The sequence below is a fragment of the Tachypleus tridentatus genome, chromosome 2, assembly GCF_004210375.1.
Source record: "Tachypleus tridentatus isolate NWPU-2018 chromosome 2, ASM421037v1, whole genome shotgun sequence".
Lineage (NCBI taxonomy): Eukaryota > Metazoa > Arthropoda > Merostomata > Xiphosura > Limulidae > Tachypleus > Tachypleus tridentatus.
The window spans coordinates 64557706-64575712 of record NC_134826.1 but is presented as its reverse complement, the minus strand read 5'-3'; the positions used below and the strand labels follow the sequence as shown (position 1 = coordinate 64575712).

Genomic DNA, 18007 nt, shown 5'->3' with positions numbered 1-18007 from the left:
TACTAAAAACATTGACAATGTGACAAACATAAAAGGGGTTGCCTGCAGATTGCTCTTCTGTCCTGTTTTAATTCACACGTTTAGAGAACCTGTAACTGTGAAGATACCACATATGATTACTGGATATTAATATTTTCTACTGGTGCTAAAATATTCAAGTTTTACTTTTACTGTTTTGTTGATCTCTTAAAAATGTCTAATCACAAATGTGTGTATAAGGAAAAATATCTGAAGAAATGTACTTAGAAAACTTTCATCATTTTTTTTGTACATATTTCAAAATTTTCTGTAGGCTGCTGAGGGGGTTACTTCCATTAAAACAAATTTATCTCAGTTATTCATGCATTAAATCTGGTTACCCTAGATAGCACCATCTACTGTCAACTCTTGGGATACCCTCTGCCAATGAATAGTGGGATTAACTATCACATTTTAGTGTTCCCATGACTGAAAGAGTGAGCATGTTTGGTGATGGAATCCAAACAAGTGATCCACAGATTGGAAATTATGTATCTTAACCATGATGCCTTCATATCAGTAAATAATTTACTTGTGGGTAATGAAGATACAAATCTCTCTCTCTCTGACTTTTACAGTGTCTCACATGAGAAATACTGAACATAATTTATTTTTAAGTGACCACAATCATTCTGAACAGATGGGAGTTAGTCTTGGAAAAGTTATGGACAAAGATGTTCAAAAGTTTGGATGTGTTGTAATTGTCTGATACAGAAAAAAAAAAAAAAATATATATATAGATGTCAAAAATAAATTTTGTATAACTTGTGTAAGAAATGAAAAAACTATTACACAATGAACATCCCCCAACTTCATGAAATGTTTATCCTGTGGTGCATGTAGATTTGCAATAAGGGTCACAGAAAACTTAATTTTTCTCCATTCTCAGGGTGGAGATATGACTTCACGAATGCATCACATGCAGATTTAATGCACTGGCACCATCTATATAAATAACAGTAATGTGTTACCTATTCATGTAAATACTTTGCAGGGTGTAAATGAATTTTCACCAAAATTGGTATGGAGATTTATTAGGTCCATGAGGAAATACACAGAAATTTTCAATTTTTGCATTTTGCAGTTTTTATGAGTTTGTTTATTCTTGATAAAATAAAAATGGTCAATGATAGAAAAAAATTTCTTTGGAATTCAGTGAATATATATATGGAAATCATCTCTTCTTCAAATATTATATATGCACATACCACAATGTTATTTTTCTACTAGAACACTCAGGTAAGACAAAATCTGAAATTCTATTCACAATTTCACATTATTCATTCATAGATATATGAAGAGAAAATTTTAATAATTTCTGAACTAAAATTGTAATCAAATATTTTCTGTTTCTTCATAAGTAATGATCAATATTTTGATAAATGTACTTAAAATATTCCAAAAAACCATGAAAAACCCTCTGAAGTCACATTTACTCTTCTTTTTAATATTTTGCAAACAAGAAAAACTTGTACAACTTGTACACACAAACCAAAAAATTTAAAATTCATCCTATGATCCAAAAACACTGGGGGTGTAAAATGGCTTGATGAATATACCCCAGCCACTGACTGGACAAATTTCTTAAAAACAGAACATGGAAAAAAATTTTTAACACTGAATTACAAAGAAAGGGGTAGGATTGTATTTAAATATAAATTATTAAGTTATTAATTGTGTACATCCAATGGTTACTCTGCAAAAAGTAGCTAGGTGCAGTTGCATATTTTACCGGGGAAAATCTCTGGTTTCTCTGGCTCTTTAGCAGCACTACATGTGTATGTGTTGATATTTGTGATAGGGATTAGAAATTAAGACTATCAATTTTCACCAATTTAAAACATGTGCATGACCACTAGGTAATAGTTACAAGTCTAAGGACACATCTTTTAGTCTAATAATCAAGGTAACTGTCCTCAGAGAAGCAATGAAAAGTAACTTGTGATCAATTACTGCCCATTTTACATGCAAGTTGCTTAATAATTGCATTCCTTTTGATATATACAAGAAGTACACAATTTTATTATAAAAATTACAGCCAGAAAAAATTAAATATGCAAATTAAAATAGATTTAAGTCAAGTGAATGTTTGTAGAAGAAAGAAGAGATTTCACAGTTTCTTTTATAAGTTTAGTATCATGTTTGGTTGTGAGAAGAATCAGATGTCTTGTTTCTTTATTCTCCACTTGATTTAAACCTATTTTAAACATTTCATGTGTACTATATTTCTTCCCTTTCCATTGCAAACTCTGTACCTATAAAACAAAGGTTTTTTTTTTATTTTAGATAAGATAAATTACTAAGTGGCCAGTTTACCCATGAATATCCAACTCAAACTGACAGAACTATTTTTATTTTGTTGAAATTCTCAAAATTGAAGTATCTACACATGCATGAAACTATGTACCATCTATCAGCTTAGCTTCTGCTTACTTAATTCAAGCCAATTTGTAATGGATGCTATGTACATGTACCTAACACCTGCCTTCAAATGTAACTGTCTAATATAAGTGATAATTCTAGTTATAACACTAATACTAATGTTTTTTATTTTTAAACTTTTTTCGTGTGTGTGTGAAGGTACTCACGAGTTTTTTTATGCATGAAATATACTCCCATGCTATTGAGAACCCTATATATAAAAGCAACTAACCACACAGTTAATAATACAATACTCTAAAACCAGATGTCATCAACCCAGGTGAAGTGCAACACACAGATCAAATACTACCAATACTAATGTTTATTTTAACAGAAACTGTATGTGTGACAACATTAGTAGCTTTGTTATAATATTCATAACAAACTATGTATACAAGAGAACCATAGAGAATCTCAGCAAATTCATTTTCATGGTAATTCTAATGTCTTATTTTCCCATTACTAAATATTATAGCAATTTATATTACAACAAAGTATGCCTATATCATGATTACCAATTTCTCAATGCTTTAACATCATGAGGTTTCTCAAAGCAAGATGAACATACTAAAAACATTTATATTCTTGTCTTAGCTTAGTTTCAATTACATTTAAACATTATACAGATTTACAACAAAGTGAAGTTGGTTTGCTATAGTCTAAAAGGTGAAATAACATTCTTTAAAACTTTCTGACCCTCGCCACACACTAAAAAAAGCTTAGCAGACCCTCAATGTTTTGACCATTTACACAGCATGCATTAAATTCTAATCTTCTAAAGAACACATTATTCACTGTTTAAATTAGCAGACAACTATAACTCTATGAACACCTTAAAAGTGTGGAACTAGCTTTACTTTTTCATTGCTTCAGATAAGATACACATCCACATGAATATGCATTTCTGTTTTTAACACATCAAAATGCATTCAAAATAAAAATGGGATCCACCAAATATGGACAATTTGTCAGTTCAAAAGAAAATACCAATATATTTGTAATAAAACTTGAAGCATGGTAGATCATTCCAACCATAAATTGATAAAGTTACACAAAAATTATAAGCTAGCAATTATCTGTAGCTCAGGGTAACTGTTGAACTGAAAATTTTGCTAGTCCAATTTTATTGGCCAACCTCCATAAAGTGATGACTGTGTTGAATTTACTCCTCTCAATTTGAGGTACTTAACTCTTCTGTATCTGGATGAATAGTGTATTCAAAAGGACAAAATTACACCACTGAATTCAAAAGTTACAGAGAGCAAAATTTAGTCATTAGAGAAATAAAATACTTCAAAGTTGAAAATTTATTTGTATTTATTATAATGTATATTTTAATTTCAGACCCTCTAAAAATAAATTTTAATTTTGGTTCGATTCCAGCATGCTGCCAACAAAATTGTTAATATCTGCCAATCTTCTGCATTTTGTTCAAGCACAATGTGACACTCTCATGAGGAAAGTCACAATAATTTTGCTAAAATAGTATAATTTATCCCTGTAACTAAAATATATTTTAATCAATTTGCAGTAAATTAGTTTCTCAACCTCCTTTGTCAGCTTCAAGAATGAAGCTATTTAAATACAAGTTTTCTTTCAACTGTAAAACAAAAAAAGCTTACAGTTCAGCAAATATTTGTTTCTGAACAGCTTTCGCTACAACTACAGTCTAATTTTTTAAAATAAGATTATCATTTTATACTTACTTTAAAATAGTACAAGGAAAACAAAATGTTATGAAACAAGATGAGGTAGGCTTAGTTAATTTTTTTAGTACCTGACTGTATGAAGTTTTGTTTTAAGCTTTCTAGGTTTAATTAACTATTTTGATAGGGAAAGCAGTTCAACAAAACAAATTGTGGTAACAACATATAACAAAAATATAAATCAGGTTAGCTTGCTTGTAATCTTAATATGGTGAAAGATAAATTTTTATTGTGTGCCAATAACTACACACTGACAGATGGAATTGTTTTTCAAATCAAAATAAAATTTAGTTTTATAAAATAAAAACTTATATGGAAAAGTTTAAAAACACAAGTAAAATCTACAAGAATGGTAAGCATCATTGTTTCCTATAAAGGATAACAATTTTGAATTACTCCAATTATCCAAGTAATAAAACTACTGCTGTTATGGTTGTTGTTAACTGTATAGTTACATATTGGACTACCTGAGTGCTGTTTGTCATGGATATAAAAACCTAATTTTTAGTACAAGTTTTTTTTTATTTCTGTTAACTCATATTTGAGCAGCTTTATGTCAGCATGGGTTTAGTGATTAGCACGAGTTGCCTCACTATTCCAGGTTTTCCGATTCAATTCCTGTTGTCAAGTGCCTTGCTTACCTTTCCATTTTCAGTTGAGGTTTTTAAACTCATTTCTTTTTACTCTATTGACTAGTAGCACCAATCACTAACTTTTTTACTACATTATTCTTAAATAGAGTACAAATTTGTTTAGTTTTTTTAAATTAGTTATTATACTACTTTATACTTGCATGAATGTATTATTTAATGCTGAGTAAACTATCAATTTATTTTTTCTCAATTGTGGAATATTACATTTATAAAAACACAGCTCCAAGGTTTCTCAAATTTGTTTTACGGTGCAAGTCAGCCAGGAATGTGCAACTTTCTGATAATAGGGCTACAGCTTACAAAGCAGTATTATTGTAAACCAGACATTTATTCACATCAGCCTTTTAACCACAGGATAAATTATAACAGTAAATATAAACACCACATTTTTTGTAAACAATAATAAGATAAAAACAAAATAAAATTGATACTTGCAAATGCTGATGCTATAACAATCATTTTATAAAAATTCACAAAACAAAATCACAACTTAGAAATTTGCTTCTTTCTATTTTATACTATGCACAGCATTATTAAAACATACTCTATGATCAATTATATGTAAACAAATTATTAAAATTATCTTCCATTAGGTCTAGTGGAAAAAAAGGTTTTTTCAGTAATTGCTCTGACTGAATAAAAATGAACTGACCCTTAAGTTTCATGCCTTTTCTTTAGAGAACAATATATTCATATCTTCATCAGTTCGTAAAATTTTCACACAACCTTTGTGTGATCAAACTACTTAATAAACATTAATTTTGCACATACTTCACATTTTTGTTTTCTCAAAACATAGAATACAAAGTTTTTATTTTTACAGCATTATTCATTCACAACTATACTTTTTTTTTGAGTAACAGTTTTTCAAAGTATTGACCCCTTAACTTACAACATTATCCAAGTTACAAATTTAGGCTTAGCGGACAACCTTCATCACAGTTTTTATCTAACATTATCCAACTGTTTATCTTAGAATAATTTTGAAACATGCATGAGCTACATCCTACTACTAAGTATAGTAGCACTCAACTCATTGTTTAGTAATATGTCTCTTTCACTTCATACCACTTCTTAGTAAGAAACTTTCATTCGGAGAAGTAACTTAAAAGACCTCTTGCACCCATGCTATTGAGACTGACAGACTTAACTTTTTCATTTCAAAATTCTTGCATGCAAAAATAATGAACAAATTAGCTTTTCTTTAGCAATATCACATGAGAATAACTGATTAATGAGCCAGATGATTAATCAGTTAGCAAATTCCACTAACTGCCTAACTCTATGAGAACATTTTTCTCATTCAAAATGACCTAGTTATTCTTGCTGACTAAAACAGATTGTGGAAAAGAAGTTCTACTATTGATAAGTGAAAATAAAGAGAATTCATACATGAATGTTGAAAAAAACTTTTGGCTTTATGAAAGTAACATTTTCATGAACTTATTTAAAAGAAAGTTCTTGTGATCTAATATAAGGCACTAATATAGTGTAGTTATGGTACCCTGACTACCAAAAGGAGAGGAAATGTAGAAAAGAAGTTAATAAAACACCACTGGTTCTTAGAAATTTTAAGATATAAGCAGCATTTTCAAACCTTTTATTACTTTTACTATTAGTGTAAAAGAAGGCATACTTCTGAACAGATTCCCCACATTAAGATCATTACAGATTTGATGAAAGAACTGTTAAAAACTGCTGAAATAGCTAGATTGTTTTCTTTGAAAATTGTAGCATACACTATATAAGCATTATTATATCAGTATTAAAAACTTATCTACTATATTGAAACAGAACATTCATCTACAGATATTTCCTCTGTGATATTACAATTTGTACAAAGTACAACACAGACATACTTTTAAGTGCAATTAACATAATGTATCATACTGCCATATGCTCCATTTGACAAGATTATAATAAGGTGTACAAATTATTGATTGATTGATTTAGTGTTTTATGGCACAAAGCAGCTAGGCCATCTGCACCAAACGTCCAGTAAAAAGGTAAAAATAAATAAAACGTATCAAAATATATAAAAGGAAATGAACATAAAACAAAACATCATTGAAACTGTACAAATTAATCAAAAATGTTTTGCACAAGTTTTTAGCATCTCTAGCTACTGTATACCAACAGTATATAAACAACTGTTCAAACAGCCTTCAAGAACTAAGTGCATTAACAAGGAATGTCATTAGTTGTTGATATCAGTGTAAAAACTAGAGGGGCACTCTGAGAGTGCACACCTCTGCCAGGCAGTGTTGACAATATTTAACTCTCAAAACTAATCACTTTTAAGTTAAATCATACTTCAAATGTATACCACCTTTTGTCAAAATCCATATGGCTATTTTTAAGAAATCTTGTTGACAAACACATGTACACATACACAGGGATGAAAACATATCCTGCTCAGTTCCTCTCTCTGATTGACAATACTTATTTAGGTTAACATTGAACATGAAAGCAAAGGCATTATAACAGTCAAAAATAGTAATATCAGTTTGGCATTCCATGTTTTCATAATTCATTGAGAAATATATGATTTTCTTCCCAATCTAACACTTATTTCTAAACTGTCTTAAAACTTACACAGATTAAAACAATTCGAAAATTATGAAAAATCAAAATTTAAAACCAAATTTGGTACACGAACTTATGAGGGTCTTTTCCTGTTTATACATTATCAGGCTAACATCCTAAATACTGAAATTTAGAACTAAGTTAAACTTCATGTCCACGCACTACGATAATGACCAATGTGAACATATGAAAAAACATATCAGGCGGGCCTTTTCTGTTTTTGACCTTACACATATTAATTAGAAATATATTATTATGATCTTCATACGTGCTTCGGTAATACCATTGTGGTATGATGCTTCGACATTAGGCTTAACAAAATGTTGAAGTTTCATTTCGTATTTTTTAAATTTTATGATTTAAAAACGTTTTTTATTCAAAGTTAACTAAATATACTTATGAACACACCGAGATCAAACAAGTTACACAATTTACAAAATATTTTATCAATATTTTCTAGTTTCATTATCCTTCGTTACAAATTTAGGCTTAGCGGACAACCTTCATCACAGTTATTAGTATCACATTGTACGACCAACAAAGGTTACTGCGCCATCGGCCATACTTTTTAGTTAATTTAAAACCATACTCACATCTTGGTCTTTTCCTTTATTTTTAAAATGTTGAAGTCTTGACTTACAGAAGTTATCTGCCATGCTGATATTTTTACACAATACAATTCTTGCTAGACTACAGTAGGCGAATATCAATTACTAAAAGTCACACGGCTTTCGAAATGCCGGTCTATAGCATGCACACGACGTCATACAAGATGAGTTTGACGAAATATATTTTCAGAACGTGATTGGCGAGTTGAAGAAAACAATTGTTTCGTAGTGTTGACGGAGTTTATTTATCAGCTGACCTAACTAGCTGAAATCTGACACGTTTAACATTATTTACAATTCTTAACAATTCAGCAAGAGCAATTTTATAAGTTGACACTTCAAGTGTTATCGTTTATGCAATAAATAATTGTCAAGATTAACTCGTTAAGAAAAATATGGCTAAAATTATAACATTTTAAAAATTTATTAGTGTTGTCGAGAAGTGCAAAACGATATATACAGTGGGCTATCTGATATAAGCAAGGCCGATTGTTTATTTGTTTGTTTTTTGAATTTCGCACAAAGCTACTCAAGGGCTATCTGCACTAGCCGTTCCTAATTTAGCAGTGTAAGACTAGAGGGAAGGCAGCTAGTCATCACCACCCACCGCCAACTCTTGAGCTACTCTTTTATCAACGAATAGTGGGATTGACCATAACATTATAATGCCCCCACGGCTGAACGGGCGAGCATGTTTGGTGCAACGGGGATTCGAACCCGCGACCTTCAGATTACGACTCGAACGCCTTAACCATCTGGCCATGCCGGGCAACAAATCATGTCACATCATTTATTTGTTCTTGAGAATGTTCAGGTAAATCTTCTCAGACAATTTACATGTTTTTGACAACGTCCTAGTAAATCATGCCAGACCACTTACATGTTCTTGAGAATGTTCAAATAAATCACGTCAAACCATTTTCAAGATTTTGTCAATGTCCGAATAAATCATATCAGACCACGTTCTTTTGGTGCTCAAAATTTGCTCTTTCTTGTGAATGTTCAAGTAACTTTCTTCAAACCATTTATAAGTCGTTGAGGGCATTGAAGCGAATCTGATCAGACAATTTACACGTTTTTGTCGATGTTCGAATAAAACTGATTAGACAATTGCATCTTTCAGTCAACGTTCAATTACAATGGTTCAGACCATCGTTAGGCCATTTGCAAGTTCTTAAGAATGTTTAACTAAATCTTATTAAACCATTTACATGTTTTCATGAATTATCAAGTATGTTTAATAACTGTAATCGAACTATTTACTTTTCTTCTCTTTAAATGCAAGAGTTTTCCCAGTGTGCAGTTAATTGCATATTATGCGCCTGTAAAAATATTTGCTCAGTTGAAAATTTAGCTGTATAAGAAAGTTCAAGTGAATAAATATTAAAATAGTACGTTTAAAATTAAAGAATTCTAATCCAGGGTTGAATAAATCAATGTATTACTAGAATATTCTTCATTTTTTGAATTTGTTACTAGGCCTAAATATACGAGGTACAATAAAGTGTTATCTATTAAAAAAATGATGAAGTTAAAATATAATTGTGTAGTTAAAAAATTTCTTTAGGAAAAGCTCTGTTTAAATATTAAACTTTAGATGCTTATTCTGAATAATTCATTACCTTTCTATGTGAGGTTTCACGTAACTTCGCGAATCCAGTTTTGAGAGTCCACAAAATTAAAGTGATGTTTTCATACGGACTAAAACTTCACACTTTTCAAAATTTCAAATTCAGTTATTGTTTTGATCGGATACCTTTTTAAGTGATGAGCTAATAGAACTTTTTTTTCAAGTGAAGAGGTTCAGCCAAACTTGGGAGTTCCAAATCGATCGACTACCCCACCGTACACATTCGCGGCTTTTTCTTTTATATTTTGAGAGAGTAAAGAACCGATATGCAAAATTTGAAGCATTTTATGTAAGCTGAGGGGAGAATCAAAATCAAGTAAAAATAGATACAACTAAGAATTTCTATATAGGAGACTAAAATATTAAAAAATACATACAAATTACAAAGAAATAATAATAATTTGTCAGAAAATGGTTTGGTATTATACTTGAATGTAATAATCAGTATATTATGAGAAATGGAAGTAAGATATTGTAGTTTTTTTCAACATCAAGAAAATTAGGATAAATTGGTTTTGTATTGATAACAGTATGGGAACAAAACACTTTATACGGTAAATGAGTCAAAGGTTGGATCTAGGTCAGAAACCGTAATTCTCAGGCATAACCATTTCTAATTTCGATTTGTTAACAAGAGAAAGGTGAGTAAACAAGTAGCCCCTGGGGTTTGACTGTTACGGTTATAATGCTCACACTGCTGAGAGTTTCGTAGCAAGTCATTAAGATTCATAGTCCTGTAAGATGGTCACTAAGCTACGTATGGCTACTGAAAGAAGGTCATACAGACGTTGTAAGTCTGTAAGCTTACCATTGTCCCGCTGAGGTACTTTAGCTGCAAGTCTGAGAGCTCGAAGTGTTAAAACTGAATTTAGATACTCTTACTGGGCAGAGCATAAATAGCTTATTGGGTAGCATTGTCCTTAACAAGAAACATTATGTGAAGATTAGATTCTTGATATTTTTTTATTTTGTACAGTTTTTAATAATCGTATATAATATAAGATTTTTTAACATTTATGCACGGTTTTTACAGTAATATTGAATATTCTAAAGACAGTAACGTATTTGTCAACTAAATAACTTTGAAAAGTAACACGTTTAAAGTATATTTGAATAAACCTGTATGAACAAAATTATTATTTTCTTAATAGATCAGGTAATTTGCTATACACATTGATGTTTATCTTTCACGAAAGATTTAGTTTGTTTGTTTGTTTCTAAGTGCAAAGATACACGAAGGATTGTCTCTGCTTTGCCCACCTCAGGTTTCGAAAGCTGTGAATTAGAAATGGACGATCATATGATAAGTGAGAACGCAAAGCCAACTACAACATTTTAACGCCATCTATGAATATAATAAAAATTAATCCATGAAATATGAATGTGATACCAGAGATACTTGTTCAAGGTCTCTGAAAGTGTTCTACTTCAAGAATAAATAAAACCACATTTAAAAGTAACAAATATTTTCTTTTTTTGTTTTTAAAGTTCGTATGTCATGCTGTGTTATATCTTACAGAGTATTTAATTCTTCTCTTGATTCATAGCGTGCATATCCTTTACTAATATCCCTTACGTAACATCATTTTAGTGTCAACTAACTGACTGACAGACAATATATTACTATACAATGGTGCAAGTGGTAGAAACAGATGTCCTCTTCAAGCAACCTTCAGCCCCTGCCCCCGATGACACATTTGTGTTTAGTGAAAAACCACAGTAAATGAAACAAATTGTGAGAAGTCTGATATTAAAGAGACTAGTTTCCACATAGTCATGCCTCACGTTTTCTTCTTTTAGAAATAAAAATTAATAAGAAATATCTAGTCAGTAAGTTCACAACTCACATTTTAAAAACTAATAACATTCTTGAGTGATTGTAATTGACATTTTGTACACTATTTGGCAGAACACTCGAGATACAAGTTATCATAAAAAGATTAATTTCAGTGCATAAATAACATATCTATAACTATATTCTAAGAAACAAAAAGTAATAAAAGAAATAAACACCTAAAGTAAAATTATCTTTATCAAACAGCCTGAAAAATGGTAGTTTTGTGAAGTGGAAATTGGTGTGTTAATTTACTTAACAACAATTTTTTTTCTTTTGTACCAAACCTTATATTAAGAGTTTCCTTTGCTTCAGATTTTCAGTGGAGCTGAGCCTGACAACTGGGTGGACATGTGCGATACCATACCTCACACCTAAGATCCGTATGATTACCTTCCTGTTATATGCTCTGACTGAGGCATGTAGTCATCAATTGTATCCACCACAGCAAATTGAGGTGGAGGTGGAAAGTGTAGGTTCTTTAAATGTTTTCTTAACGTTGGTCTGTCGCTCCAGGGTACTTTTAACGTCCAGGAGGATCCATTCCATCTTTACTGGTCTTCTTATTAATCTAAAAATAAAATTAAACGTTCCTTTTAATAAACTGAAGTATTTGTTTCAAGTACAAAAACATGCCTGTGGTTAATCATTCATATTATAGGACTTTCTCTAGCTGTCATTAGATGGCGCGCCATTATTTTCACAGAGGAAAAAAAAATTCTTCTAATTAAAGTTCAGCAATAACTTAGAGGATCTTTTCGGTAGTTCGGTTAGATATGCCATAAGTAGCAAATAAAACCACTATGAATTTTAATTCCAAAATAACGTGATGCTATTTGGGTTATTAATTAAAGTGCAATATTAAATAACGTTTTGTTAACTCCATATAATAATTCACGTTTTGGTGAAACGACTAAGTCAAAGATAAAGAAAAAATAAAGTTAAAGAAACAGGAAATTCTTATAAGTGTTAGCAAAAATTTAATGATTCCATAACAGCTAAAGTAGAATTTAATGTGATTCCTTTAAAAAAACAATAAAAATGTTCTATAGTTTCTAAAATTAAGTCCAAATAGGTTAGTATTATGTATATTCAACTTGAAATACATTTAAATTTAATAAAACAAAAGGAGGTGAATGAAAATACGAACAGCAACCATTCAATTACAGCTTTTGATTGCAGACAAACTCTTTGAGGAACAGTGAGGTTAAATTCCATAGTTATAACACACATACAAAGGAACATGCTGATCTATAATAATAGGGTTTATCCTACAACAACATTTTATACATTTGACAAGACTGGTACTGTTCCGTTTTTGTATCGTTTTCTAAGTTTCCGGTTATCAAATATAGTATTGTAATTTTTATATTTCCCTAAACGTCCACTTGAATTTTAAAATATATTATGCCGTTTTATTAGTTTACTAATTGTCCTATTGCCATGTCATAAAGCCTCTATAGTCTTTGTTCCTAACTTATTTTTCGCCTAGTTAACTCTATTTTCTGTGTCTGGGTTCAGTACTTCTACTGATATTCTTGTTTATTATGTGTCTATTTGTAAACTTTATTTCTACACTATTACAGTCTACCATGTTTCCAGTTATATAATCAGGACACTCTATCATTCTTTTAGCTCGCTTCTTCTGTGTGGATAATTGAGTATGCTAATTTTTGAATTCCCAGGAGGGTCAGGTGTACGAGACCTCTTCCTCCTAATCATCATTGGTTTAATTGCCATTTCGAATTGAACTATAGCTAGCACGTTCAGAGAGCCCTCTAGTAGAATTCCACGAAAGTGAGTAAAACAAATAAAAGAGGTTGATAAATAATATTTTGATGTTTTAAACTTAAGTGTTCTAACAACTTGTATAGGCGTGAAATAATATCTTATTCTTCAAATTTTGTTGTAATATAGATGCTTGACTTATATTCTGATAAAAATATTGAAATGTGCTTAAACTTTAATTAACGTAGACAATTAATACATAACATACGAAGGCCTCTTACTTTATCTGTAATGCTCCAAAATCATTCTATAAAAGGTGCGTATATAACTCACCAGATTACCGGTCTGTATGACAGTCAGAACATTTTAACTTGAGTAAACCCAAAAGTATGTTCGTTTGCTGTCAGGGTGCTCGTGCTGTTATCTAGTGTTAACTTTATTCTCTTGGACACAAACAACCCAAAGAAAAACACCTATTACCAAGATCGATAATTTAGAGTTTTGACCTGTTCCAAGTTGTCTAAATTAACCTTTTCGATTATTATAATATGGTTTTGCTAATATATATATATTAGGGCTACGAAAAATCAAATTCGCCTTTATATTCTCAATGATTCTTATTATTTATATTTAGAACGTAATGCTGCTTTCAAATTTATGAGAGAAATGGTAACAATGTTAAAAAGCTACAGTTTAAGTAATATAATAATTGTTATTTAAATGATCTGCTACTTCCAGCGCTTCCAAAGAAGTTAATTTACGATCTTCTGAAGGATTAGTAATATTTTAGGCCAAAGTCATCAGTGTGATGTTCACGTTTGATCAACAACTGGAACCTAAAACTTGGTTAAAGTGATTTTTTATAAAATAATCTAATAGATTGCTTGATGAAGAAACTGTGAAAAACGAAACACCCCTAAAACTTAAAAATAACAACAACAACAAATTACCATATTGTGTGTTAAAGCACCCAACTCGCAATCTGCGGGTCGCAGGTTCGGAATCTTCGTCACTGAACTTGCTCGCCCTTTTATTAGGCTGTTGAAGTGTGACGGTGAATTCAACTATACGATAATAAAAAGAGTGGCCCAAGAGTTATTTGTGAGTGTGTTGACTAGCTGAATTCCATCTGGTTTATCAATGTTAAATTAGGGACAGCTAGCGCAGGTAGCCCTCGAGTACTAACAATTATCATTATAAATTAATTTAATAATAATATCAACAACATTTTTCCTTATAAATAGCACTTTCACATATTTTCACATGAGATACATCTACTCTAAATCCGACTTCAACATTTAGATTTAGAATATAAAATCTGCAGCGTCACCACTCTGCTTAGTTTAGTACATAGACCACAGTTCACAATAACCATGTGAAATATTAGATAATGGGTTATTATAAAGTGTTGTTACCTAATATTTCTGTTTAAGTTGAATTCTTTTTTAAGTATTTTCTAAGGTTTAAAAGTTTGTAAAAAATGTGTGACCATTGATAGCCAATAAAACGTTAGAGGCATCCTTTATTGTGTGATGATATATATATACTCAGAGTATGCGACAGGTATCATAATTCTAACATCTCCTTACTTTTGATAATTTAAAATAGGTTTAGAGACAGCAAGATTATAAACAAAAAACCGTCGTCTACAAAAGTAAGATAAATAGGACTAGAGAGAATATACTATAACATCGGATTGGTATGATGTGCCTTAGTAAAGGAGATATCTGAATAAGTAGAGCCCATATATAACGGCTGTCACATTTGCAAGCCTCATGCATGGAAAGAAAATATTACGAAATGAAACTAAGGGTAAATATGGGTGATGAAGTCCATAATATCTCACATTTAAAAGCGACATTCATCGTCCTGATAGACGACGTAACTCTACTTTCATATACGATACTTTTTTCTTTTTCGTATTGTTATGTGAAACATTATATATTCACAAAACACACATATATATGTGGAAATTAACCATTTTATCAAAACAACTAGATTGGTATTATCACTTTTGAGAACAAATCTCCATTGTATAGACTTCACGTGGCTTCAACGTTTATTGGACGAGAGTAAATAACAAAGAAAAATCGATAAAATCGCGTGCATGTGTCGTCAATGTGGCGAAGTTGTTTTGAACGTTAAGTCTATTCTGTACACACACTTATGGTCTTTTCCTTAATATCGACGTCATAACAAGAATTTCTTTGAAAAAAATTCGAAGAGTGTTTCTGTACACTCTTTTCTCCTTTGTTGAAAATAAGAAATTACTCGTGTTGGCTGTTAAAGGAGAGGAAATACACAAAAATATTTACTCTTCAGCTAGAGACACCCAATGAAGGGCGTTTCCCGAACGTTGTATCTACAACAATATATATAATATTAACACTATTAATTAACACTATTCTTTTCAGGTCTAATCTAAAACATACTTTTTTCTCTGTCGAAATAGGAATTAACCACGTTATAGTGTAGAAGGCTCAAAATGAATTGACTGTATATTTCAAACTACTGTCATTTTTTCACAGCCTTTCATTTGGTACTCTGGAGCGACGGCAATAAAGTATACAATCTAAAACCAAACCTTCCTTCGAGGAATACCTAAGAGACTTCATCCAGGTATATTTGTTTTATGATACACCATTTCAACCTTCTGGAATTCATCAAAAGTGCTACTGAATCAGAATAAAGCGTTCGGTTGAGAAAGTGCGGATAATAGTAGAATATTTTAGAGAACACAAGCTACCACTGAAATAGATGTCAGCTATTATAGTAACTGTTCACATTCCCACGCTCTGCACGTTATAGAATAACGATATGTAAAGGCTTATCTTGAAAGTGGTTATGATGATTCAGTGGAGAACTGATGTGCTCGAAGGAGCCATATGTTGGTTCTGGGAAAGTGTGACGTCACAAACAACTAGCTCTTACTTGTCGCTTTTTTATTTTTATTAAGATGCTTGGAATGACCTGCAAAAATAAAACAGAACAAAAACAAACAAACAAACTGTAAAACAATGATGGAAAGTATTTAATACTGAATTAATCCTTGCACTTATTTTGCCATTTTAGTTAGAATTATTGGAAATCCAGTGCTGTATTTAATAGTTGTTATGATAACAGGCTAGTCACAGGTGTTTTGTTTTTACGCAATAAATCTTCATTTGTTTGCCACAAGTCACTACACAAAAGCTTTTCGCTCACTATCAGAAGTCGTTAGTTTGGCTTGTTGATAAAAGGCAGAAAGGATGGTATTTTCCAGTCTTAATAACAACTAATAATATGAAAGATGTTATATTCCATGTCTTTATAACAACTAATGAAATGAAAGATGATATTTCCCAGTCTCAATAGAATTACTTAACAGCACCCCTGTAAAACTGTTTACTTTGTAGGACATTTCAGACCCAAAAATTTGACTTGGATTATTTTGATTTCGCGCAAAGCTACACGAGAGTTATCTCGTTTGCAGTCCCTAATTTGGTAGCGATATATCAAGGAAAGGCAGTTGATCGACAAAAACACCCAACGACAATTTCTACATTGTTCTTTTTTCAACGAATAATGGGATTGAGTGTTATATCATAACGCCCCATGACTGAAAAGATAAGGAAGTTCGGTAGCGTGGAGACCAGAAAGGTTTGTTTTATAAATTTATGCAGAGATACACAAGGGGAATTCTAGTGATGATCATGGCCGGCCTATGAGATTGGAAGATAATGATTTGAATTCCGTTCTTGCAAAAATAAGCTCCATGCATTGGGACTCCAATCACCTAGTCATACAAGAGACGTTCAAGAAATGGTGGTGTTTGATGTTTACTGGGTACCTTTTCTCTAGTGTATTAGTTCAAAATTAGATACGAACAGTACAGAGACCCCTTGAGTAAGTGTAAAATCCACCAAAAAACATTAATATACTGGATTACATTTTGTAAGATATCTTTAGTTAATTATTACAGAAATAACGTGCTTGAATCTATCTGTCTGTCCTTGACTGCTTCGTTTTAGTTACTACATACTGTTGTTTCTTTTAACAGCGACATACTGGCTTACAGGACTGTTCTAAGCTAGTTTTCTTTTTTTTTAAATATAAACTTTTAGCTCAAAGCTCAGTCATTGCTTGATCGATTTATGTTTTGGATTTAGGAGGTAAAACCCTTTCGATCGATGGATTTGATCGCACCTATTCTATTCCTGTCTAAAAGAATTTCAATTTGAGGGTAAACTGGTAGAGATTCAGATGGATAATAAAAATGAATTGGATATATGCTTGGTATTACTGGCACATTAAAATATAAATAGTGAAAAGGGAAACAAGAGTTTCATAAATTAATTTATTCTAATCCTGTCTAAAAGAATTTTAAGTGCCTCAATCTTTTCATATTTCCATGCAATTCCTTCCAGATTCTAGTTTTCATAAGACCTTGACCTTTCATTGGGGTCATGGATAATCTGTTTGAATCAGCTGTAAAGATAATCTCTTATGATTTTGTTGTTTTATCAAAGTTATGACGACAATAAAATCATTACAGATTGATTATACGACAGAGATCAGTAGAGTCAATAATAGTCTATATTAAAGCACAAAGCCAAGTTGGTCTCTCTTTGTACACCGCAAGGAATTGTTTGCTTTGGTTTGGTTTGTTTTGAATTTCGATCAAAGCTACACGAGGGCTATATTCGCTAGCCGTACCTAATCTAGTAGTGTAAGGCGAGAGGGAAGGCAGCTAGTCATCACCACTCACCGCCAACTCTTGGACTACGAATAATGGGATTGATTGTCACATTATAACGTCCCCACGGCTGAAAAGGCGAGCATGT

The 18007-nt window shown here is 31.4% G+C and overlaps 1 protein-coding gene across 1 annotated transcript in view; it reads right to left on the bottom strand.

Annotated features, from left to right (window-relative positions):
* Positions 1-8169, bottom strand: part of LOC143244014 (importin subunit alpha-3-like) — a 41053-nt gene extending 32884 nt beyond the window's left edge. Inside the window, exon 1 of the mRNA XM_076487956.1 lies at positions 7978-8169. Within this exon, the coding sequence (XP_076344071.1) occupies positions 7978-8040 (63 nt within the window). The 5' untranslated portion in view covers positions 8041-8169. The remainder of the gene's footprint in view (positions 1-7977) is intronic.
* Positions 8170-18007: the final 9838 nt, after the last annotated feature.